Source organism: Propithecus coquereli, unplaced genomic scaffold (genome assembly GCF_000956105.1).
Source record: "Propithecus coquereli isolate 6110/MARCELLA unplaced genomic scaffold, Pcoq_1.0 Scaffold438, whole genome shotgun sequence".
Taxonomy (NCBI): domain Eukaryota; kingdom Metazoa; phylum Chordata; class Mammalia; order Primates; family Indriidae; genus Propithecus; species Propithecus coquereli.
The window spans coordinates 640,134-663,313 of NW_012150152.1; the positions used below are offsets into that span (position 1 = coordinate 640,134).

General features: G+C 59.3%; 2 protein-coding genes across 3 annotated transcripts; one reads left to right on the forward strand and one right to left on the reverse strand.

Moving 5' to 3' along the window:
• Positions 1 to 17: 17 nt before the first annotated feature.
• Positions 18 to 7,110, reverse strand: DDX49 (DEAD (Asp-Glu-Ala-Asp) box polypeptide 49). Its single transcript, XM_012654019.1, has 13 exons — positions 6,950 to 7,110; positions 5,959 to 6,082; positions 5,190 to 5,275; positions 4,974 to 5,095; positions 4,520 to 4,707; positions 4,269 to 4,409; positions 3,265 to 3,340; positions 2,907 to 2,983; positions 2,605 to 2,702; positions 1,672 to 1,746; positions 677 to 765; positions 526 to 597; positions 18 to 426 (listed from the first exon to the last, which is right to left on the reverse strand). Exons 1-13 carry the CDS (start codon positions 7,062 to 7,064, stop codon positions 256 to 258), a joined length of 1,434 nt encoding a protein of 477 aa, XP_012509473.1. The 5' UTR covers positions 7,065 to 7,110; the 3' UTR covers positions 18 to 255.
• A 217-nt stretch (positions 7,111 to 7,327) lies between these two features.
• COPE (coatomer protein complex, subunit epsilon) lies at positions 7,328 to 22,443 on the forward strand. 2 transcript variants are annotated; one of them, XM_012654020.1, is made up of 10 exons: positions 7,328 to 7,578; positions 12,771 to 12,833; positions 13,977 to 14,077; positions 16,224 to 16,376; positions 17,396 to 17,449; positions 18,052 to 18,133; positions 19,143 to 19,298; positions 21,031 to 21,099; positions 22,068 to 22,142; positions 22,297 to 22,443. In XM_012654020.1, exons 1-10 carry the CDS (start codon positions 7,453 to 7,455, stop codon positions 22,342 to 22,344), a joined length of 927 nt encoding a protein of 308 aa, XP_012509474.1. In that variant the 5' UTR covers positions 7,328 to 7,452; the 3' UTR covers positions 22,345 to 22,443. The 2 variants fall into 2 exon arrangements, with proteins under 2 accessions (XP_012509474.1, XP_012509475.1); XM_012654021.1 differs by lacking the exon at positions 17,396 to 17,449.
• Positions 22,444 to 23,180: the final 737 nt, after the last annotated feature.

Here is a 23,180-nt window from a genome sequence, read left to right on the forward strand (position 1 = left end):
GACCCATTTATTGAGCGCCTGCTGCACACGGCTCCTCTGGGGGTGACCCTGGCCCGGGCGTACTACATGGAGTTCAGTCCAACCTCCTGGCCAGTGTGTTCCTTCCTCCTCTGCGGCCTCTCGGCCAAGGCTCCAAGAAGGGGACAGCGGGGGGCACAGGGACGAGGGGCTCGTTGCCCACAGGGTCTGCTGAGGGGGACTGGGCAGACCCCAGGAGAGGTCCCTCAAACTGGGGAGGCAGGGGCCGTGTGGGGCTCAGGCTGGGCTCTGGGCGGGCCCCGGGCGGGGTGCTGGGTGGACGCCCCGGGCAGCCCGCCCTGCTGCCTTCTGCCGCCGCAGCGTCTGTTCCACCTTCTCCCTAAAGAGCCGGTGCTTCTGCTTGATCTTGGCCAGCTCGGCCTTACGCTTGGCCTCCAGGTCAGGGTCCTGGCGTGGGAATGAGGTCGCTGAGCTGGGCGCCTTCCCCGCTGCACCGAGAACCCACCTGCAGCCCTCCCTCCCCACCCCCGCCAGCTCGGCCCTCACCTTCCCCTCCAGGATCAGCTGCTTCCGCTTGTTGATTTCTTTCTTCTCGTCAAAGTGGGCCGCCTCCAGTTTCTGGGGGGGGGCAGGGAGAAGCTGGTCAGGGGTTCCCTGTCTTGAAGGAGGCACCCCAGGCCCCGCCTCTGACACTCACAATCTCACACTCTCTCCGAACCACGTTGACCTGCGTGAGGATCTGCAGCACCTGGGCCTCCTCCACCGAGAATTCCTCCAGCTTCTTCTCTGCGGGGGCAGCCAAGCCCCGGGCAGGGGTGGGGAGGAAACAGAACAGGGAGGGAAGGAGTTCGGCCATGTAGTGAGCTCCCCGTGCAGTGCGGCATACAAGTTCACACGGGGTCGTATCAGTTAAGAGTTAGGTGGGCAAGACCAGGGATGTCGGGCCTTAGGAAGGAGCGGCCTGCTATCTCTTCTTTGCTTGGAAACAATGTCTTTTAAAGTCGAAATGGTTCTGAATTTTAGGACAGTCTGTGCTGTGATCGGACACACCCCAATCAGTAGTTCTCTGTCTTGGCTACACATTAAACCACTTGAAAGGGTCTTTAATAGGCCCAGGCCTAGGTTGTCACTGGGGCCTTTGATGTCACAGTGGATGGCCTCAAGGACCGTCCACACACCTCAGTCTGAAAACCCAAAGTCCCCTCCTGTCCGAGGTGGCTTTCAGCTGCTGTTGGCCACTGTGGGGAGTTTCTGTTTCAAGAACTGGGCAAAAGGAACCTTTTTTTTTTTGAGACTGAGTCTCACTTTGTTGCCCTGGCTAGAGTGAGTGCCGTGGCGTCAGCCTAGCTCACAGCAACCTCAGACTCCTGGGCTCAAGCGATCCTCCTGCCTCAGCCTCCCGAGTAGCTGGGACTACAGGCATGCGCCACCATGCCCGGCTAATTTTTTCTATCTATTTTTAGTTGTCCGATTAATTTCTTTCTATTTTTAGTAGAGACGGGGTCTCGCTCTTGCTCAGGCTGGTCTCGAACTCCTGAGCTCAAACAATCCGCCCGCCTCGGCCTCCCAGAGTGCTAGGATTACAGGCGTGAGCCACCGCGCCCGGCCCCAAAAGGAACGTTTGATGGGGGCAAACAGGTGTCTAACCCAGAGGCGCCCACCTCTGCTCTCTACCCACCCTGCCTCACTCACTGATCTGCTCCTCGATGGCATGCACCAGGTGGATGTCATACTGTGTCACCAGTGTGATGGCTTGTCCTTGTCGCCCTGTGGGGACACACCACAGTTATCTGTCTGTCCCAGAGGAGCCGTAGGATGCTAGAAAGAGGCAGCTCTCCTGTCAGCCTGGCCTTACACAGAGGCTGGTAACTGGCTGATTTCCCTTTTTGGCTTGGCTGCCAGGGAGCCCGGGCTAAGTTATCTCAGCCATTAGTCCTCATGAACCTCAGCCCAGATCTCTGCTCCCCATTTCTGTGACTGACGCGGGCTAGAAGGGCACTGACAGCTCACAAGGTTTGCGACCCTCACAGCAGCCCCCAAGATGCATCATCATTATTGCTATCCGCCATTTGAAGCCCAGGGAACAGACATGACCTGCCCGACGCCACGGGGTCAGGAAAGAATGGCCAGGCCCAGTCTGTCCTCAGGAACCATGTCTCTCCAGGTGCCAGGTGTGACAGAATCTCACAGACACCATGCCTCTCCCGGGCAAGGCTGGGGATCGGATAAAAGAATGTCTCCTTGGCCCTTGGGCCAAGGTCACAGTGAGGGACCAAACTTGGCCGTCACATCCTGAGGGGCAGGTTCTTATTCTCGGGCCTTTTCATTTCCTTGCTGCCGGGCCCCGACTGAGAACTCAGACAGGAAAAGGGGGCTGGGGCAGTGTGGGCCACCTTCCCAGAGGACAGCCTCATGCCACTCAGCATGACCCAGGTCACGTGGGGCAAGCAGAACACCCCTCGCCTTTGCGTTTGAAAGGACGATTACCCTAACTTGCAAACGTTACCCCTAGTGGCTCTCGCCCGTGGGCTACATCCCACCCACGTCCCACCGGCTCACAACTTAGGTCCTCGGGTCTGGGCGTGCTGGAGGGACAGGTGCCCAGACGCTGCCCAGCCCGCTCACCTGCACGGGCCGTCCGGCCGACTCGGTGGATGTAGATCTTGGGGAGCCCGGGGGTGTTGTGGTTGATGACCACCTGCACTGTGGGGATGTCCAGGCCCCTGCAGGCAGAGGCCAATCAGCTCCAACACCCACGTGGGGAAACTGAGGCGGGGACTCACCAAAGTCACTTTTCTCAGAAGCTGGGGCTGCCTGACCCACACCCAAAGCCAGCCTGTCCCTCTGACCCTGCCTTGGGGCCTCGCCGGGCCGTCGTAGGGGAGTGACCCAGGCAGGGGTGGAGCCCAGACCCAGGGGCCGCTCACCGGGAAGCCACGTCTGTCGCAATCAGGATCCGGTAGATGCTGGACTTGAACTTGGCCAGGGCGGCAAAGCGTTCTTTCTGTGCCAGGTCAGGGAGAGAAACGCCAGTGGGTGGGGGGAGGGCAGAGGCCAGGACAGTCCTTGCCCTCACGGGGCTCAGTCCACTGAAGGAGGTGACCGTGAAAAGGCCAGACAAGGACAACTGAACAGTGGTTGAATGAGATGTATTCAGGGAGGCTCTCGCCGAGCAGTGGCCTTTTGAGACCAGGAGAGAAAAGGCAGTAGGAAGACGGTTCGAGGCAGAGGGATAAGTCTGTGCAAAGGCCCTGAGGCTGGTGGGTATAGAGCGAGCTGCCTCACCTGTTTCATCATGGAATGCAGAGCCACGGCAGGGAAGCTGAATTTGCGCAGCATCATACATAAGATCTGGCAGGTCCTGGTGGGAAGGATGCACCCATTAACCCCTCCAAGTTCTGGGGTCCTGGGAAGGCATTCCTGCCCGCACGCAGCCCCGAAACACCAAGCAGGGTGGCCCTGCTCAGCTTAGAAAGGAAAGGCAGGATGCAGGGTGTTAGAGGTCCTCCCTGCCTGATGTCCTCGCTGCTGACCCCTCCTTAGGCCTGGGACTGCTCCTTTGACTTCGGAACAGGTGTAATCTCTTTCCTTCTGCTGGGTTTGCAGGGCTGGGGGGCTGGAAACTGAGCTGCTAGGGGTAGTTACTATCATCAAGAAGGCATAGCCTCCCAAGGAGGCAGCAGAGGAAAACAGAGTTCAGAGATGGGCACAGAGAGACCTCTGGTACTATCACATAAGCTGCTGGATCCTGCTGTGCCTGATAGCCACCTCACAGCCAAACTTTTCTCTTCGGGGAGCCAATACATTTGAACCATCTTGATTTCTGCCCTGTTGTCCTGGCTAATGCTGGAATAGCCTATAACTTCTTGATGACGTCCCCAAATAGCTCAAAGGAGGAGCTGATGGAAGCTGCCCCGGGGGTCTTTATGTTGCTGCTGACACACATCAGGCCTCAGTTAATTGTCACAACTTCCTGCGAGTTGGGACTGGAGGCCCAGGAAAGCTCAGTGACACCCCCAGAGCACAATGACTAGGTTGCTGAAACAGTGCTTGCGGGGGTTTCTTGGCCCTTCCATCAAGGGTGGGGCTGAGGAACTCTGAAGCCAGAGGGCGCTACCTTCAGATGAGGTGACCCCGGCTCCTTGAACAAAGCCCCCATAACCTCTGGTCTGAGCAGAGGCTGGGGAGTGCTGAGACGGGCTGTGTGTCCCAGACCTGTGACACTGGGCCACCTCCTGCAGTGAAGGCCTATGGGCGGGGAGAGGAGGGCCCTGCCCACCCACGCTCACTTGCACGTGTTAGTGAAGATGATGATGGACCAGTCCTCGTGCTCATCCTGGAACTTCTGGATCAGGTGGACCAAGTAGGCATCCTTGACTTTCTCAGGCACCAGCAGGTAGCGCTGGTCCAACTGCTCGACGGTGCTCACCCTGGGGACACCGAGCCTTAGTTCTGGCTTCTGATGGATGGAGCTGCCCCCTCACCCCGCCTGGGTGTGACCCCCCATGCTGGCCTGCCCTGTCAGTGGCTGTGGACTCACGGGGCCTGTGCCTCCCAGAAGAAGGGCTGGTTGGTGGCCAGGCCTTGCAGCTCCCTGAGCGTGTCGGTTAGGGTGGCGCTGAATAGCAGTGTCTGCCTGTGGGCCGGCACGGCCGCCAGGATGACCTCCAGGTCCGCAGTGAAGTCTGTGCAGCCCTGTTCCAACAGCCGGTCGGCCTCGTCCATTACCTGCAGTGCCGTGGGGGCAAGGGGGAGTGGAGGTGAGGGTGCCATCTGTGGCCCCAGGTCTGGGAGGCCTGTCTCCTCACCCAAGTCTCAGAACCCCCCTCTTTTTGGTCCCTGAATAGTCCTCGTCACTGTTCCTAGCACTTTACCAGGTGGTCTAGGGGACACACGTTTCCCAAATGGATGAGATAGTATCCCAGGCGGACACTGGGCCCAGAGGCCCTGACCCCAGCTCACGAGGTCCAAGAAGGCAGGGCCAGGCCGCTTACCAGGAAGCGGATCTTCTTTATGCTGAAGGTGTTGGAGCTGCGGAGGTGATCGGCTAGGCGCCCTGGTGTGGCAATGACCACATGTGGTTTCCGGGAGAGCTCCAGAGCCTGGGCCACCATGTCTGGGGGCAGAGGGGGAGAGGCAGGGCTGGGCAAGTGGTCTGAGGCTGCAGAGGTCCCATACACAGAGGGTCCCCCAGCCTCCCGGCCCCATACCCATGCCACCGACGATGACGCAGTCTTTCAGGCCCAGAGGCTTCCCCAGGACTCGGAGCTGCTCTGCGATCTGGTAGGCCAGCTCCCTGTGGGTGCGAAGGGGCCAGGCTGGGTCAGATCACAGCTCTGTACCCTCCGTCCATGAGCTCTGCTCATGCCTCTCCCTGGCCTCCTGTCTTGCCCTCTTCTGCTCACACACCCTCAGAATCAATTCTAATCCTCTGCTTGGCATTCAAGGCCCTTCTCGAACTGTCTCTAATGTGCCCGGCCCCCGGCACCCTTTCCGCTCCTTGCTGCTCTCATGTCTTTGCATCTGTGCACCAGCAGGTCCCTCTGCCTAGAATACCTTTCCCTTTGCAAGGCCCTTTTCATCTTTAAGGCACCCCCTGAATGAAGTCTTCCTCGACTCCCCGGCCTCCCAACCCCCCAAGCCACACCATCAAGAAATGCTGTGCCCACCACTCCTACTCCCGTTATGAGACTTATTATGTCAACTGCTGTGGTTGGCTGTCCAAGGAGGGGACACGTCTATTTCTTGAACTATAAAACTACTGGCATCTCCCTTCTGACCAGCACTTGCCCTAAGTCAAGCCCTATGCTGAGAAATTGTCACACACACTATCTTAATTCTGCAGCCCCCCTACGAGGTGACCACGATTTCTGTCCCCATTTCACACATGGGGCAAGTGCATCTCAGAGAGGGAAAGGCACTTGCTCAAGAGAACACAGCTGGTTAATGCACACCCAGGGGACCCGTTGGAAGGCTCACCTAGTGGGTGTCAAGACAAGGCAGAAGATACCATAGGGATCCTCAGACAGCTTCTGCAAGATGGGAAGAACAAATGCCGCTGTCTTGCCGCTGCCTGTCTTGGCACAGCCTAAGCAGTCCCGACCTGGGTGGAGAGCAACACAGCATCAACACACTCTATGTGTAGACAGCCGTTCCATTGGACATAGTTTACAATAGCCTGCGTTTAATGAGCAGCTATTGCGAGCCCAGTCCTGGCCTATGCCTTTTCCATTGCAGGCACACCAACCACATTCCATCACGGGCAACTAACAAATCATACAAGGGAGAAGCCATTATTGTCTCCATTTAACAAAAGGGGAAACTGAGTCTCAGAGACTTTCTTAAGACACACAGCCGACGAGTAGCAGGCTGGACTGGGATCCATATCCATCTGACCCGAGATGCCTGCAGCTTACCACCCTCATACTGATCCCTCCTGGAGCATCCGACTTTGAATTCCCTTCTCCAATACGCAGCCTATGCGCCCTGTTGACGCTTTCATTTCTGTTTATTCGATCTCTCAACTTGTCACATGCTAGGCTTCCTGTGGGCATCTTTTTAACAGCAAAACTGGGTTTAGCCAGAAGAGCAGGGAGACCCGTCATAAGACCACGGAGTCCTGGATATACTAGCAGTGTCGACAGCCTCAGTTCCTATTTGTAAAATGAAGATAGTAGTGCCAGCTCTGCCGAACCTTCACGGCACTATCAAACAAGTTATTCGTCAAACTCTCCTTGTCCTGAGACTATGAAAGTTTCAGAGATTACGTCACTTGTGTGCCTACACGCAACGAGTCAGTTGTGGAGCCCAAACGTCAACACTGCCCAGTCTGCCTCCGGAACCCATGCTCCCAGCAACGCCCAAGGCCGCCCCTCGTCCCGTGGGACCGGCGTGGGCAAAGGCTACTAGTAGGGAAGGGAGGCGAGAGGAGCGATAACGCCTCTTAGGAAAGCCGCCTGGCTACACTCACCCTCCAGGATGGCGGGGATGCAGCCGAGTTGCACGGGCGTAGGCTGCTTCAAACCCAGCTGCCGACATTGTTCCACGAGCCATGAAGACAACCCGAGCTCAGCGAAGCCGGCCATCCACGCCACCTGCCGTGGGACCCGTGTGAATCGCGCTTCCGGCGCGCGCCGATTACGTCACGAAAACTCCTTCCCGTTTATTGGATCGGCGTCCTATGTGGTCCCACCTTCTCCAGCTCATTCGGCCATTCCCAGCCAGGACCATAGCCTCATCATGTTTCCCTGGATCCCAGTGGCTCGCAGGAACAAATTAAGCTACAATTCTCGAGACGCCCTGCGAGACGCACTTGTGTCTCCCGCCCCCTTGCTCCCATTGAGGAGACTCCCGTTGGCTTCTTTCCCTGCCACTGGAATTGAGTAAACTACATTTCCCAGCGTTCCCGGTAGTGACGCTCTGCTTCCGGCCGACGTGTCTCTCAGGAAGAGGAGCGGGCGAGACCGTAGCGACATGGCGCCTCTGGCCCCCGGCCCGGCGTCCGGCGGCTCCGGGGAAGTGGATGAGCTCTTCGACGTGAAGAACGCTTTTTACATCGGCAGCTACCAGCAGTGCATCAACGAGGCGCAGCGGGTGAAGGTGCGGGCGGGCGCTCAGGGGCGAGGGGACGCTGGGGGCGGAGGCAGAGGACGCTTCCTGGTGGCCGCGAGCCGCGCTCTGCTTCTGAGAACTTTCCATCTTCTCCTTTTGGAGTTTTTTTCTCCGCACGCTTCTTAATAGTGCGGTGGGAATTAATCATTGTCCCATGACAAAACCCAAGGCAGTAACAGTTTACGTCTTCGCATTTAGCGCTCACTGCGCCCTGGAAGGTATTTGAGTAAGGAAGATGTTTATGCCACTAGAGTAATAATTCTCTTTCGTTGAGCCGTACACTCAGTTCCCGCGAGGTAGGGACTGATGTTTATCTCCATTTTACGGATAAGAACACCAAGGCTCAGAGAGAGAAGCGTTACCCTGCCCGACTACCCATGTTGTTTCCCCAGAGCTCGCCCATTCATCCATTCCTCGTTGAGCGCCTCTATGGGCCAGGCCCTGTATTCATTCGACTGGGCTCAGAGAGTGACAAAATAGACAAAATTCCCAGCTCTCTTGGAAACCCCAGCCCAGCAACAGAGGCAGACAGTAAACAAGTACATGAACAAGAAGTCAGGAAGCGACAAGAGACAGGTGTGATGGAGAGTGGTGGGAATTAGCTTGGTTGTTGAAGGACCAGAAAATAGCCCATCATGGCAAAGCCAAGCTGTGAGGAGCAGGTGACAGGACAGAGGGCAGCAGGGGCTGTCTCTTTATTATAATTATTCTTTAAATTAATTAAACTTTGATAGCATGTGGAGGGGAGGTCTTCCAATGAGAACCGGAAAACCTGCTAGACAAATTCTAAGAGAGCTGTAACACTCAGGGGCTGTTTCTTGAAGGATGTTTAGGGAGGGATATGGGTGTGACTGTCACTTTGAGGGTGAGCTGTTGGAGAACGTTTAAGAGCAGCAGACGTGGCAGGGTCTTTGCCTGCCTTCACAGTCTAGCATTCTGACAACAGTAAGCAAGTGAATGTGTGGTTACAGCTAGAGGTGGGCACTTTGGGGGTAGGGAGATAAAAAGAGCCAAGTCCGAGAATAACCGTGGGCCCTGCTCACACAGGAATGGCCAGATCAAGCCAGGCCTCTCTGAGGGTGCATTTGAACTTGAGGCTGAACCTTCAGAAAGGTCTAACCTGATAGATTGCTGCTAAGGTGCTCAGGCAGGTATGAGCTTGGGGTAGTCAAGCCAGTGTGGCAGATAGAAGAGGGGCGAGAGAGGGAGAGGACAGAAAGGAGTGCAGGGCCTTGGGGACCATGGCGCAGGTTTGGATTTTATTCCAAAGATGTGAGTGGCCGTTAGAGCACCAAGCATTGTCCATATAGCAGGGATAAAACGTGAAACAGACTTCAGGAGGCTCTTGGGATTTGTTGAAGTAACATTTGTACAATTGTATTAATTTTGTTGCCATGACGAATTACCACAAACAACTGCTTAAGACATTTTTTTAATTTTTTAAGAGATGGGGTCTCACTATGTTGTCCAGGCTGGTCTTGAACTCCTGGTCTCAAGTTGTCCTCCCACCTCAGCTTCCAGAGTTGCAGGGACTACAGGCATGAGCCATGGTACTGGGCTGGGACAACACATTTGTCATCTCATGGTTTTTGTAGGTCAAAAGCCAACATGGCTCTCAACGGGCTAAAATCAAGGTGTTGGTTAGGCTGTGTCCTTTCTGAAGATTCTGGGGAAGAATCTACTTCCCAGCTCATTCAGGTTGCTGCTATTGGCCGGTGGCCACCCTTAGCTCCTAGAAGCTTGTCTCCAACCCTAAAGCTTGTGCTTGGGCCTCCATCTTAGAGCCAGCTTCGGGGTGTCAAATCCTTCTCCCACCTGGAATCTCTCAGATTTCCCCTTCTGCTCCATCCCCTCGGCCCACTCCCTGCTGTTAAGGGCTTGTGTGGTTAGACTGGGCCCACCTGGATGCCCGAGCACAATCTCCACCTCTTAGGGTCCATTGCTTTAATCATATCTGTAAACTCCCGTTTGACATGTAGTATAAACTATTCATAGGTTCCAGGGATGATGGCACAGACATCTCTTGCGGGGGTCCCTTATTCAGCTCACCACCACAATTGTATTACCCCCTTGCTGGGGTACTGTCGACTGATACAAGACTGATAGATACCTAGACCTGGATTCTAGCTGTGTGTCACTGCGCCTCTCTGAGCCTCAGTTTATCCTTCTGTCAAATGGCAATGATTACGCTTATCTCATTAGGGTCACGAGATAGTGAGATTCGACATCAGGCTTGCACGCAGCCATTTGGCTTCTGCCGTGAGTCTGTTCTGCTTATGTCGTAGCAACGTGCTGTTTGACTATTCCGGTGTCGTGACACCAAGGCTTCATATTGCTGCTGAAAGGGAGAACCAGTGTGACCTGCTTTACGTAGATAGTGACCAAAAATAAAGTCATGGGTACCAGACTAGCGGTCTCGCTCTGGCTGAGCTGGAGGGATGTGGTACAAGAACACACTGACGTTAAGCTAACATGTTTTCCGTGGTGCATCCAGAAGGAGGAGGCTACTGTCCCTGCTGAGCCATTCGATGTGATTTAATTCTGGTCCATGGGCCACCTGAATCCCACGGGGCCCCAAAACATGTGTCTACCTGCAACCTGTGAATGTGGCTTATCTGGAAAAAGGGTCTCTGTGAATGTAATTAGGGGACGGGTCTGTAGACGAGATCACCTGGGGTTTAGGATGGGCCCTAAATCAAAAGGGAGATTTGAGACGCAGACAGAGGCAGAGATTGGAGGGATGTGGCCACAAGCGAAGGGACATCAGAGCCGCCGGATGCTGGGAGGGGAAGGCAGGATCCTTCTAGAGCCTTTGGAGGGGCATGACCCTGCCAGTGCCTTGAGTTTGGACTTCTGGTCTCCAGAACCGCGAGAGCATAAATTTCTGTTTCAAGCCACCCAGGCCGTGGTGGTTCATTACCGCAGCCCCAGCAACTCAGGCCCACCTGTAGTGTCATTGTCCTTTATCTATGGTAGCACCGTCATGACATTTCCCCTTTTGTCAGACATTTGTCAAGTGCCCACAAGATGGCAGGCACCGCCCAGGTGTTGGGGTTAAAGCGGGAAGCAAAGCCTTGAGTTGCTCAGGTGGAGTATGGTCAGGTGACTTGAATGGCCACAAGGACAGTAGAGGGAGGGGACACCACCCCCAAGGTTTCTGGCTGCAGAACCCCCCACCCCACCACTGGCCTTCCCAGCCAGTACCCAGAGTCTGCAGCCCTGGCCACACCTCCAAGCTGCCTGGGGGCAGTGCTGGGGCCACCCTGGGGTCAGACAACCTTGGTGGACATCGCCCTCCTGGCTTGGCTAGTTTCTGAGCTCCCAGGGAATTATAATGAGCCCTTGGGGTTGAAGACCAGAGCTTGTCCCACCCTGGGGAGACACGCATCACTTCCCGTTACGGTGGGATCATTCCAGAGCCTCATGTCAGGGTCCCTGCTCTGTACTTCTGTCCTGCTACGCTTCCTGGCGCTGTCTCGGGTGGACTGAGCAGCCCCTGTGCTTCTGCACCCAGGGTCTTGCGGACACCTTGGCCGTCCTGCAGGGCCAGTGGCACTGTGCGTGTTATGGACAGGCCAGCTGAGGCCTCCCTGGTACCCCTATGACACGCCACTGTATCCTCACCAAGACCCTTGGGCAGGCGCGGTGGCTCACGCCTGTAATCCCAACACTCTGGGAGGCCGAGGTGGGAGGAGCACTTGAGGTCCAGAGTTCAAGACCAGCCTAAGAAAGAGTGAGACCCCCAAATAGGGAAAGAGGAGGTCAAACTACTGCCCTTTGCTGATGATATGATCTCTTATCTGGAAGAGCGCGACCCCATCTCTACAAAAAGCACGAAAGTTAGCCGGGCATGGTGGCATGCTCCTGTAGTCCTAGGTACTCGGGAGGCTGAGGCAGGAGGACCGTCTGAGCCCAGGAGTTCGAGGCTGCAGTGAGCTATGACTGTGCCACTGCCCTCCAGCCAGCCTGGCCGACAGAGCGAGACCCTGTCTCCAAAAAAAAAAAAGACACCAAGAGCTGGCGTTTGTCTCTTTTAACTGAGGGTGGCAGCATGTTGCCCCAGGCTGGTCCTCCTTGCTGATGTCCACCTTCTAGGGTCACTTGAGAGTTGCTTATTCAGAAGGCACCATGTTCCAAATCATGGCCAGCTGCCCAGCCTGCTACCAGGGCCCCTTGGTGACACCGGTCTGAGCTGGGGCCAGGTCTCCCATGGCCTGGGCTGAGAACATGTTTGCCACCCACACCCCTGCCCCAGGCTAGGGAGAAGGAGGAGGGCATGGTGGCTTAGAATCTGTGGTTCTCAGCCTTGGGGGATGGCATTCCTGGTGCGCTCCCAGCTTTGGGGCACTGGATCCTTTGTCCTCATGCCTTGGGAGCTGGTGGGCCATCTCACTGCGCACTTTCCCAGGCCCCTTAGTTTGGAGGCTGTTTGGGTGGTGACCCTGAGGTGGCCGGGCCTGCTTCCCACATGCACTTGACCCTCCCAGCCCCAGGTGGCCTGTGCCAAGGCCCTGAGCCACGGGCTAAGCTACACTGTGCCCACCTGGAAGTCAGGCAGCACCCCGGGGCAGCATTCAAAGCTGTTCTCCCGAGGAAGGGCCCCCAGCCTCCCTGCCTGGCTTGGGCTCGGGGCAGTGTCCTCACAGCCCTAAACCGAATGTTGTGGGAGGTCACCTCCCTTCTGCTCCTTGGTTCTCTGCAGTGGCTGGGCCAAGGGGGCATGGCCCAAGTACGGGGCAGTCCCTGGGTTTCCCCTGGCCTCACTGGGTACAGTTGTCGCTGCACTGGGGCAGCCACACTGAGCTCAGAGTGTATTGAAGCACAAGCAGAACGGGAACAAGCCTCGCGTGCCCGCGTGCCCCGCAGGCAGTCGGAGGCACCGGCGCCACCCCAGCTCCTCACTGTGTGGCTGGAGCGACCACTGCACTTTGGGTCAAACAGGAGGGTTGGTCGAGCCTCCTTCCCAGGGTGGTGTTGGGGCAGGAGATCAGGTGCCTTCCATGCAGGGTGCCCCCAGCAGTGGCCACTCTCACACTACTGGAAGTCATGTGCAGTGGAGGGCCAGGGCCGGGACCCCGCCAGGCAGGCTCCCTGCTCCCAGTCTCCGAGGGCCTGTCCGGGGGTCCTGTGCGGGCTTGCTGTGCCTTGGCCTGCCTCTTGACCCACCTCTGTTCCCACAGCTGTCGAGCTCAGAGAGAGACATAGAAAGGGACGTCTTCCTGTACAGAGCATACCTTGCACAGGTGAGTGCTGGCCCGTGACCCGGGGCAGCGCGAACTCGGGATGGGAGAGTAACGAACAGAGTGCTGGGGCGGGGCCGGAGTGCAGGAAGGGGCCACAGAGAGGGCATCCAGGCCTGCAGGGTCCAGTGACCACAGGCAGTCAGTGTGGCTGCCACAGGTAGGTGGCTGTGTCACCGAGGCCCTGGGCCCCCAGGCCGGGGGCCTATGTTGGGGTTTCTTGATTTTTAAAAAAATTAATCGATTTTGTTTTTTTAGTGCAGTTTTAGGTTTGCAGAGTAATTGAGCAGATAGCACATAGAGTTCCCTACGCCCCTCGCACCCACACAGTTCCTCTCATCGTTAACGTCCTACGTTAGTGTGGGACATTTGGTGACGCTCCAGTGTTGCTGCACTGTCATTGGCATCAGGCAGTTTCCCTGGTCTGTGAGCACCTTTTCCCTGCGGAGCATTCTGGAGCCTGACGGGCCTGCCCCCGTGCCTGAACCTCGAGGGGCGAGCCCAGCCCCAGACGGTGTGTGCAGCTGGCATGCCCTGGCAGGTCTTCAGGGTGGTTAAACGCACCCGTGCATATGCGTGTACCGCGTGCACCTGTACGGATGTGTTTTTCGAAAATTAACATGGGAACGCAACAACAAAAGAATGGAAGCTGTCTAGGAAGGGACACAGCGAGGACCAGGCCCCTGGGTCCAGAAGGGACCGCAGGCATCAGTCTGGTGTTAGCATGAGGGCCTGTGGATGAGGCAGGCGGGGCAGGGGCACATTCTGCTTTGTAGGAGCATGTGCCTGACCCCCCCCCCCAAGCCACTGCCTTCCCCCAGGTGGCTCACCCATCCCTGCCTGTCATCTCACCGCCAGAGGCAGACGGCTGGGGAGGGGAGGGGTAGTAACCTGCCAGGGTCTCCAGCGTGAGCACTGGGCAGCGTGACCTGACAGGTGGGGGCACACCTGCTGCCTGTGACAGGTCACGCCATGCTAGCTTCCTCAGTGCACTGCAGTGGTGGTCCCTGGTGGGCAGATGGGTCCCTGGCAGGACAAAGGCCTCCTGTCTGGGGGCTCTGCCGAGGTGATGCTGACAGCCAGGCCAAGGGCATAGAAATCCTTCAGGGAGGGCTGGCGCAGCTGACCCGTTTGTCCCCACTGCAGAGGAAGTACGGCGTGGTGCTGGATGAGATCAAGCCCTCCTCGGCCCCTGAGCTCCAGGCTGTGCGCATGTTCGCCGAGTACCTCGCCCACGAGAGCCGGAGGTGAGGCCCGTGAGGGAAGGGCAGGCCAGCCTGGGCGCAGGGGCTTCTCCAAGGCCTATTCGTCATGACCTTGGGCATGTGGAGGGCACAGTGCCCATCCTCTGCTGTCCCTCAGATGGGGTGTTTCTCTTCCCTGTCCCCTCACCTCTCTGTGCCTCAGTTTCCCTCCCCTGCACAGCAGAGGGGCAGAGGTGGACCCTGCTTCAAAGGGGAGGGTCAGGGAGACAAGGATGTGTGTGCAGATGCCTTGGGGACTAGGGGGCGCTCTCTGAACCTACTACTGCAAATGTCAATGACTGCGCAGCACTGGGTGCCCTGAGAGAGCCCCCTTCCCCTGGGACAGCCCAGGCTGTGGTGAGGGCAGGGGCTTCTCCAGTTTTCTGACCAGCACTGCTCACCCCAGGCCCTCGGGCAGGCCCCTCCCAGCCAGCTCCGGGTCTGCCCAGAGAGGTGGCCGTGCCACCTGTGGATTATCTGCTCCAGAGCCTGGGTGGGGGGCGGGTGAGGCTGTGCCAAGTCCTGTCTCTGAGCCACAGACCAGTGTTGGTCACCCATGGGTGGCAGTCACAGGGGGAGAGGGGGCCAGGCTATGGAGACCCAGGAGTCCCTTCCTGCTAACGAGAGTTGGGGTGACACTCTGCTGTTGTCCTGCCCCCTCCTTGTCCCACGGAGGCAGCACCCTCAGCACCGTCTCCCTTCACGTGAGGAGGCAGAGACTCCTGGGGGTTGACTCATGTGCAAAGGTGGTGCAGTGGGGTGATTGGTGGCACCAGAAATATACATCCTTGTAGTATCTCAGGTACTTGTGAACGTTACTTGGAAAAAGGGTTTTTGCAGATGAAAGTAAGGTAAGGATCTCCAGATGACGTCACCCTGGATTTAGGGTGGCCCTGAAATCAACAACTGGTGTCCTCATAAGAGACAGAAGGAGACAGAGAGGAAGCCCATGTGAAAAAGGGGCCAGAGATGGGGTGATACCCCTCAAGCCACGGGTTGCCCCACGTCGCCGGCGCTGCTCCCTAGGAGAGGGGCCTGGGAGGATTCTCCTTCAGAGCCCCCAGAGGGAACCAGCCCTGCCGCCAGCTTGGTCTCCTGAGCCGAGAGGGAATAAATCCCTGCTGTCTTAAGCCACCTGGGATGTGGTACAGGCTCAGACTTGAAGTCACTTGTCTATCAGGGCCTGGTGGTGCAGCCAGTTCTCAGTGGAGCCTAGATAGTGACAAATGTGCCCCACCCTCGGGGGGCCATCAGACACAGATGCCTGGTAAACAGTCCTCCAGGGACCCATGTGGACTCTTACGGGGTCACAGAGACTCGTGTGGACTCAGAGGAGCGGTGGCTTTGGTCTGACAGTGACTCCTTTGCCTTCTCTTGTCAGCTGCTGAGCAGCCCTGGGAAGTAGGGGTTTGGCTCTGTTTTCCAATTAGGGAGACAGAAGCTCAGGCGACCTGCGGCCTGAGGGGAGCGTCCAGCTGGTCCTCAGCCTTGCCAGGACTCGAGCCCAGGCGTGGCCCCTGGCACGTTGTCCACCCAGGGGTGCAGCTGACACTCTGGGCTCTCAGGAACCAAATGTGGCCGTCCTGGCAGTGGGGGTGCCCAAGTGCTCCCTGCTGGCCATCATCTGGGGGCTCCTGTCTGCCCACATAGCCACCCTCAGCACCCAGGCCAAGGTCCCACTCCAAGACTGGGCCTTGAGGCCCACAGGGCTGACTGATTACGGTCGGACGTCCCTGCCAGGACTACCAGCCTCCTGGCGAAGGCGGGTGATGCTCACGGTGCCTCTCATGTTCCTCGGGGGCACCTGCCATGTCATCCAGTTCCCACTGAGCCCAGGGTGCCATGGACACCACAGCCCCTGAGTGCTGAGGGACCTCGAGACCCTGGCGGTCATTCATTATGCTTCCTAGACAAAGCTGGGCACGGCCTCTCCTGCAGCATATCCTTCCTTCCAGGCCTGGAGCAGCTGGCCCCGCTTCTCCTGGCCTCAGTTTCCCCATCTGTATAGGGCAAGAAGTACCTCCTGGGAAGGTGAGCGTCGGGTGCTGCTGTGCGCCCTGGGGCCTGGCTCGCCTTCTCTTAGAGGTCACGTGGGGACCTGGCCCCCTCCTGGCCCCAGGTGGGGCCGCTGAGCATCTGTGTCTCGCAGGGATGCCATCGTGGCCGAGCTGGACCGGGAGATGAGCAAGAGTGTGGACGTAACCAATACCACCTTCCTGCTCATGGCTGCCTCGGTCTACCTCCACGACCAGAACCCAGACGCTGCCCTGCGCGCCCTGCACCAGGGGGACAGCCTGGAGTGGTGAGTGGCCCCCCCACCTCCAAGCTGCACACAGCCTTGCTGGCCGTTGTCATGGCAGCAGTGAATGAGACAGCCCTGAAACGAGGCCCAGGTCTCCTGTCCGCGCTCCAGCTCCCACAGCGCCCAGGGCTGCAAACCTTCTGTTCCCGAGGGCAGAGCAGAAAGCGCCTTTGTCTCTGCTCATGGTTTCTGTTCCCCCTGCCACCTCTGTTCCGAGGCCCTGGGCCTGGTCTCTCAGGCCTTCTTGGGCCAGCCCGATTTCAGGGCTCTCTGCGGGCGGGGTGCTGGAGCCCACTGCGGTGTGGTCAGTGCCACCCTCCACCCAGCATGGGACCCTGGGCCCGTGCTGTGTCTAGGGTGCTGGTCACAGACCGGCAAGCCTGCCCTTCCCCCTGAGCTGTCCCTGTAGTGCCTGCCTTCCTCCATGAGTTGTCAGTTGGCCGTCACATGGTCATTGTGTGTTCCTTCACATCCCACCTCCATCCGCAAAGGGACCTGCAGGGGCCTGAAGCAGGAACGGTGTGCGGCGAGCGAGTTAGCACTCGGTGCTGGTCTCGGTGCTGGCTCCTGTTCTGGTGGGAAAACAGCAAGTGGCCCCTGAGTGATTGGTGGTTACAGCTGCCTGGGGACGAGGGGAACTGAGAGAGTGGGTGGCCCCCAGGGCCCCACAGCAGAGACAGGCGCGACTGTGTGCTCCTCCTCTGCGGGGCCGTGTTCCTGAGCTATTGACGAATCCAGGATGGGTCTCTGTCTGCAGATGGCTCCTCCTCGGGGTGGGCAGTGAGCGGGCCGGGAGCCTGGAGCGCGCACCCTGGGGACCCACGAGAGCTCCCAGGCCTGAGCAGGCTCAGCGGCAAAATGTGGGAGTGAGGGTGCCACCCATGCAGGGCAGGGCTAGGGGTCTGAACTCAGAGAAATGAGGAACGTTCCGGACCCACGGAGCGAGCCCCTGTCCGGGGAGGGGGCCCTTTGGTGTGTCTGCAGCCACCTGCTGAGCGCCCGCCCGCCCTGTCCTGCAGCACGGCCATGACGGTGCAGATTCTGCTGAAGCTAGACCGTCTGGACCTCGCCCGGTGAGCCCTTCCCCGCGCGCTCCGCCTGGGCAGGCCAGTCTAGCCTTGTCGGGACCCCATATGCCCCCAGAGCCCCGAGCCCCTAGCCCCTGCTGCTCCATGGTTCCTGCCTATTCTGTTCCACGAGGTCGCTGGCTGCCCTTCACTCCACCTTTCTCTGCGGTGTGTCATGGGAGATGAGAGGCGTTGCTGTCAGTGCCTCAGTGTCCCTCTGTGAGGTGGGAACGGAGGAGGCTGTGCCTGTCAGCACACATCACGGGTGCATTCCCTGGCTGGGGTCATCTCTCAGAACAGAGCCTGGAGGTGGCGTCCCTGGGTTGGAGGCTGTGGCTGGCTGTTGAGGACTCTGCTCGATGCAGGTCCAAGGCCCTTGCCCAGGACTTGTTCACACTGTGCCTTCATCACTGTCCCCAGTTCAGTCGATTCCCTCCTGAGCCCCCACCTGGTGCTGGGTGCCCTCGGGGGCAGCAGGTAGGGCAGGCACATGCTGCCCAAGTGCTACGAGCGTGCAGGGGAGTGTGTAGCGGGACATTGCCAAAGTGGAGAGCGCCGGGCCAGTGCCTTGGCCACTGAGCACCCTCCCGTCCTCTCCCTGCCCCCAGGAAGGAGCTGAAGAGGATGCAGGACCAGGACGAGGACGCCACCCTCACCCAGCTTGCCACCGCCTGGGTCAACCTGGCCATGGTGAGCCCCAGGGCCGCGCAGGGGTGGCAGGAATCATTGGTCCCCAGCCCAGCGGGGTCTGTGGGCGACCCCCATCTGTGCCCCGGCCACTGGCCACTCTGTGGGGACCGTGGTCCAGTGGGGCTCCAGGAATAGGCCAGGGACCACCCTCCTCACGACTGGCACGGCTCCGGCTTCCCTGAGCCATGCCTCAGCTTGGGCGTTTCATAGCCAACTGACTCGGCCAGAGCCAGAGCGAGTGGGCAGCGGTGGGGGAGGGGCGGTCCGGAGCCAGAGGCGGCGCGGCTGTCCCGGACGAGCCTGGCTGCGCCAGCCTGGCAGCATGTCCTTCCCCTCCCCCGCTCAGCTCTGCTGTCTGGGCTCCTGGTACACGGCCAGCCACGGCGAGAGTGTTCCCATAGCAGCTGCGGAGGTGTCCTCAGCCCTGGCCTGGGCAGCCCTGCCTGGCAGCAGCCCCTCCTGGTTCCTGGGACTCGGCTTCCTTTCCAAGTCGCTCTTTGTACGGGCCTGTTAACAATGTGCCCAGGGGGGTGGGGCCTCCCTCAGCCGACGGATGTGCAGTGTCCATCCCGTTTAGTGGGACAAACCCAGCAGCTCTTTCTGGTACTTTAACCTTTCTTCAAAGCCTACCTTGGCCTCAGGCTCCCCCTGCAAGTGTCATTCGGTGTCATTAGCAAGTAGGCAGCTCAGGGCCACTGGCCACGGAGCTGCCTCCACCTCTGACGGGCCCTGTGGCCTGGCAGTCCAGGCTGAGCCCGGCCCCACCACCTGTGTGTTGAGTCTCCCTCTGGAGGCCTCGGTTTCCGCATCCATAAAGCGGGCACTTGGGGAGCTGGGTGGGAGGTGGCTGTGTATCTTTCAGCCTCATCAGCAGAGCACAGGCTGCATGGGGGTGGGGAGGGGGTGTCTGCGGCGTGGCGGTGGCCAGGCTGTAGCCTCCACTGTGTGAGGAGACAGGGGAGGGTCGGGCAGCAGGGTGACCAGTGATGACACCAGACTGTCCCCACAGGGTGGCGAGAAGCTGCAGGACGCCTACTACATCTTCCAGGAGATGGCCGACAAGTGCCTGTCCACCCTGCTGCTGCTCAACGGGCAGGCGGCCTGTCACATGGCCCAGGGCCGCTGGGAGGCCGCCGAGGGTGTGCTGCAGGAGGCGCTCGACAAGGTGAGTGTGGGCCCAGCCACCTCCACGCCCCGTCCCCAAAGTGGGGACGGCAGGAAGGCCAGGTAGCTGGAGGGTGGGGATCAGGACGGGTAGAAACTGGCGCAGCAGAGACCCTGCAGGAGGCCACGTGGCCCCACAGGGATTCTACTGCCCAGTCAGCTGCCAAGACCTAAGAATCAGGAAATACAAATGAAAATGCAGATTCCAGCGTCCCTTGGAAATGACAGGATCTGGGCAGCCTGGGCTGAGTAGATACTTGCACCCTGCCCTGTCCTCGCTGTCACGTTGGCTGCGTGGTTGGGGGCCTCCGAGTGGGCCCCTCACTTGTGTTTGTACCCAGCATTGAAGAGATGCCCCCAGTCGTCATGCAGAGGAGAAAGGGCCCGACCTTGTCAGGAAGGGGAAGAGATTGCTGTCCCCCCAGGGTGACAGCAGTTGTCTCCTGACCAGTGTTTGCAGTCTTCATGATGAGTTTGTGTTCTTTTTGTGATGAGAAGACTTCCGTTTTGCAGAAACATTTTTAATCTAATGAGAGAGAAGCGCTGGTAACTTCCTCCCCGTCGGCTCTGTGCTGGGCTGAGTTACCGTCAGAGGCGATTTGTAGAGCGCCCTCTGGCAGGCTGTGTCCTCCTCCTCCTCCTCCTCCTCCTCCTCCTCCTTGGCAGGGTCCTTCTTTATATCTAAACAGTCAGGGCTGAAACTCCTCGCATCTCGGACAGGCTCCGTGTCCCCCGTCACCCCGTGGGGGTCATGCTGGCGAGGTCCCCCACCACTGCCACCCGAGAACTTGAGTGTAGTCTGTGTTCCTGACCACATCCTATGGGGGTTTTTGTTACACTGCACAGGGGACACGTCCCGTGACTTGCCAGTTAGACAATTCCCATCTGTCCTCATGCCCTGACACACTGCCCAGGGCTGGCTTGCTGTCCCGTGGCCCTGGTGGACTCCCTATGACTGGCTGCCCATGTTCTTGAGGGGTTTCTGGAGGGGGCCCTCTCCGATCTTTTCGGAGCAGCCGCACTTGCTCCTGTGAACGTGAGCGCTGTCCAGTCAAGGAGGCCGAGGCCGAGATGCACAGAAGTCGGGTCTCAGTAAAGGTGTCCGGGCAAGGGCGTCCCTGGGGCAGGCCCGGGTCTCCGTGTAGCCCAGATGGTGCGTCTCGCTCTGAGCAGCCACCAGGCTCTGGCTGGGTCTTCTGGCCAAGGCAGTTCCCAGGGCTGTGTGTGCCCTGGAGGCCAGCACGAGTGGGCCAGGCCAGGTAAGGTCACCCACCTGGAAGTTCCTGGTAGTTTTCCAGCAGCTCCCCACCAAGACCTGCTCCTTGGGAGTAGATGGGATGGCAGGTCTACCCCATGGCCCTGGGGTTCATCTGTAGCAGCAAGTTGAGACTTGTGTGACAACGCCCCTTCCAAGTCCCCACAAAGAAGGGAGCAGTGTCCCAGGCTGGTCCACAGATGAGGAAACAGGTGCAGAGGGGAAGTGGCTGGCCTGGGGAATTGGGGGGCTCGGGGCTGCCAGCCTCTTGGCACTGTGTCACCCCTGAGGTCACCGCTTTGCAGAATGGGTGGGGGAGGTAGGAGGGGAACTCTGGTTCCGGCAGCCCCGGGCCCACCCCACCTCTGAGGGGGTGACCTTGTGCAGGTCACACACCCTCCCCAGGGCAGCAGTGGACATCGTCCTGCCTAAAATAGAAGTCACTGACCCCGCCTGCCCTGTGTCCCTGTGTTTCCAGGACAGCGGCCACCCAGAGACGCTCATCAACCTCATCGTCCTGTCCCAGCACCTGGGCAAGCCCCCTGAGGTAGGCCCCCCAAGCCCAGCCCGAGGCCAGATGCGGGGGGTTTTTCTAGCCCCCACAGTGCCAACCTGGGGCCAGTCTGGGGTCTCAGGGTGTGGACATCACAGTTGGCCTGGGATTGGGACAGAAATTTGCCCTGCCACAGGCAGTGGGGTCAGCTGCTCCTGAGAGTCCAACAGAGAGACGGGCTCAGAGGGCCTGGGCCAGGGCTGGCTGGGCTGGGACCCTGGCCTATGTCACTTCAGGATGGCGGGTGGGAGACAGGACAGGGGAAAGGGGCCTGGGAGGGTGGTTCTGGTGAGCTCAAGTCACCTGGGCGGGGAGAGGCTGGGGCACTGCTCGGTATGGGTGACTGTGACCCTGCTGCCCAGGCCCCCAGTCCCAGAGCTGTGTGATGGTCATTCCCCATCTTGTAGAAAGGTCCCTGGGTGGGGCGGGGCGGGGCGGGGGTGGTGGTGCAGGAGAGAGACAGCCCTGACCACCAGCGGCTGGGAAACCAGCTGTTGGCCCCAGAAATAGCTCCAGACCCCCGGTCCCAGGGAGACAGAACTGGACAGATGCTTCCAGCCCCATGCAGTCGTGGGGCGAGGCTGGGAGTCACAGCTTTGCCTGGGGTCCAGGTTCTAATCCACAGGGCCCTGGGAAGTCTTCCTGTGCCCACAACAAACCCAGCTCCCCTCATGTAACCATCTCCCTCACCAACCCGCCCTGCCCCCCCATCACCCGGACCTTGCCTGACCCACTCACCTGAACCCCGTGGCGCACCCACCAGCTGCGGGTGGAGTGCCAGCTGTGTGGGGCACTGTTCCACGTGGTATTTCCCGCCCCGCATCAGCCCGATCCCAGGGCCAGGTGTGGAGCCCTGGGGGAGGGGCCGTGTGGGAAGGAGACCAGGGCTCCTGCCCCCCCCCCCCAGGTCAGAGCGCTGTGGAGTGCCGTAGTTGGCTAACCTGGCCCTGCCTCCCCTGCAGGTGACTAACCGTTACTTGTCCCAGCTGAAGGACTCCCACAGGTCCCACCCCTTTATCAAGGAGTACCAGGCCAAGGTGAGCCAGTGTGGGCGCCCCGTCCCCAAGCCCCAGATACCCACAAGCAGGGGCAGGGAAGGCCCAGAGCTCAGACCAGGCTCACACGTTCGTATCCTCTCTCTGTCTCTGTCTCTCACCCCCACCCCGCCCCCGCCGTCTCATCCTGCTGAAGGAGAAGGACTTCGGCCGGCTGGTGCTGCAGTACGCTCCCTGTGCCTGAGGCTGCCCTCCCTGCCTGGCATCGCCCCCGTCCTCTCTCAGGGCCGGAAGCCTGGCGCTAGCACCCCCATCCGTCAATAAATGCCCCACCTCCAGGGCATCCCCACCCAATGTTGTGCTCTGGCCACTTTGCAGGGGGCACGTGGGAACTAAGGCTCCAAGGGTGAGTCCAGGGAAACTGAGGCACAGGGCGTTCATGCAGCCATTGTGAGGGGCTACCAGATTCAAAGCAGACCCTCGAGTGGCCTGGACGTGGTGGGCAGGTCTGTGTGTAGTGAACATGAACTCCGCACCCGCGGTTCACTGCTGGCTGGTGAGTCACTGCCAAGATGGACGCCTGCTGTGGTCGCGGCCCTCGGGCCCTGGGACGGCCAGCCTTGGCCACTACCGAGCTCCCCTGCAGTGAGCAAGCACTGCTGTGATATGGGCAGCGGACAATAGGGAGGGAAGTGGCGGGCAGCAGGGGCGGAGGAGATGGCTGGCCAAGCCTCTCAGATGAGGTCACCTTTGAGCTGGGTCCACGCAAACAACAAGGAGGAGCTGTCAGGCTGGGTTTTGGGGGCCAAGCCTCCCGGGCAGCAGGTGAGACCTGTGCAAAGGGCCTGAGGTTGCCCTGGGCTGTGAGGTCTAGGGGAGCTGGACAGGGCCAGCGCCCTTTGTCCTTTGGCTGGTGTCTTTGCTTATCTCCAGGGAGGAGATAGGACACTAGGCTTCCCTGCCCCACCTGGGCCTGGTCTCAGTTGTCTCGGGGGTGGCTGCCTGAAACTGAACCCTGTCCCTGGTTGCCAAGGACAGGACAGCAAGCAACCCCATCTCCAGCAGCGGCGGCACCCCGGC

Coding starts and splice junctions, on each gene's coding strand:
- DDX49 (XM_012654019.1), bottom strand. CDS start 7,064: ATGGCCGGCTTCGCTGAGCTCGGGTTGTCTTCATGGCTCGTGGAACAA. Junction 4,410..4,519: donor TTCTGGGAGGCACAGGCCCC/GTGAGTCCACAG, acceptor CGGTGTCCCCAG/GGTGAGCACCGTCGAGCAGT. Junction 2,703..2,906: donor GCGACAGACGTGGCTTCCCG/GTGAGCGGCCCC, acceptor CTCTGCCTGCAG/GGGCCTGGACATCCCCACAG.
- COPE (XM_012654020.1), top strand. CDS start 7,453: ATGGCGCCTCTGGCCCCCGGCCCGGCGTCCGGCGGCTCCGGGGAAGTG. Junction 7,579..12,770: donor ACGAGGCGCAGCGGGTGAAG/GTGCGGGCGGGC, acceptor CTGTTCCCACAG/CTGTCGAGCTCAGAGAGAGA. Junction 14,078..16,223: donor CTCGCCCACGAGAGCCGGAG/GTGAGGCCCGTG, acceptor TGTGTCTCGCAG/GGATGCCATCGTGGCCGAGC.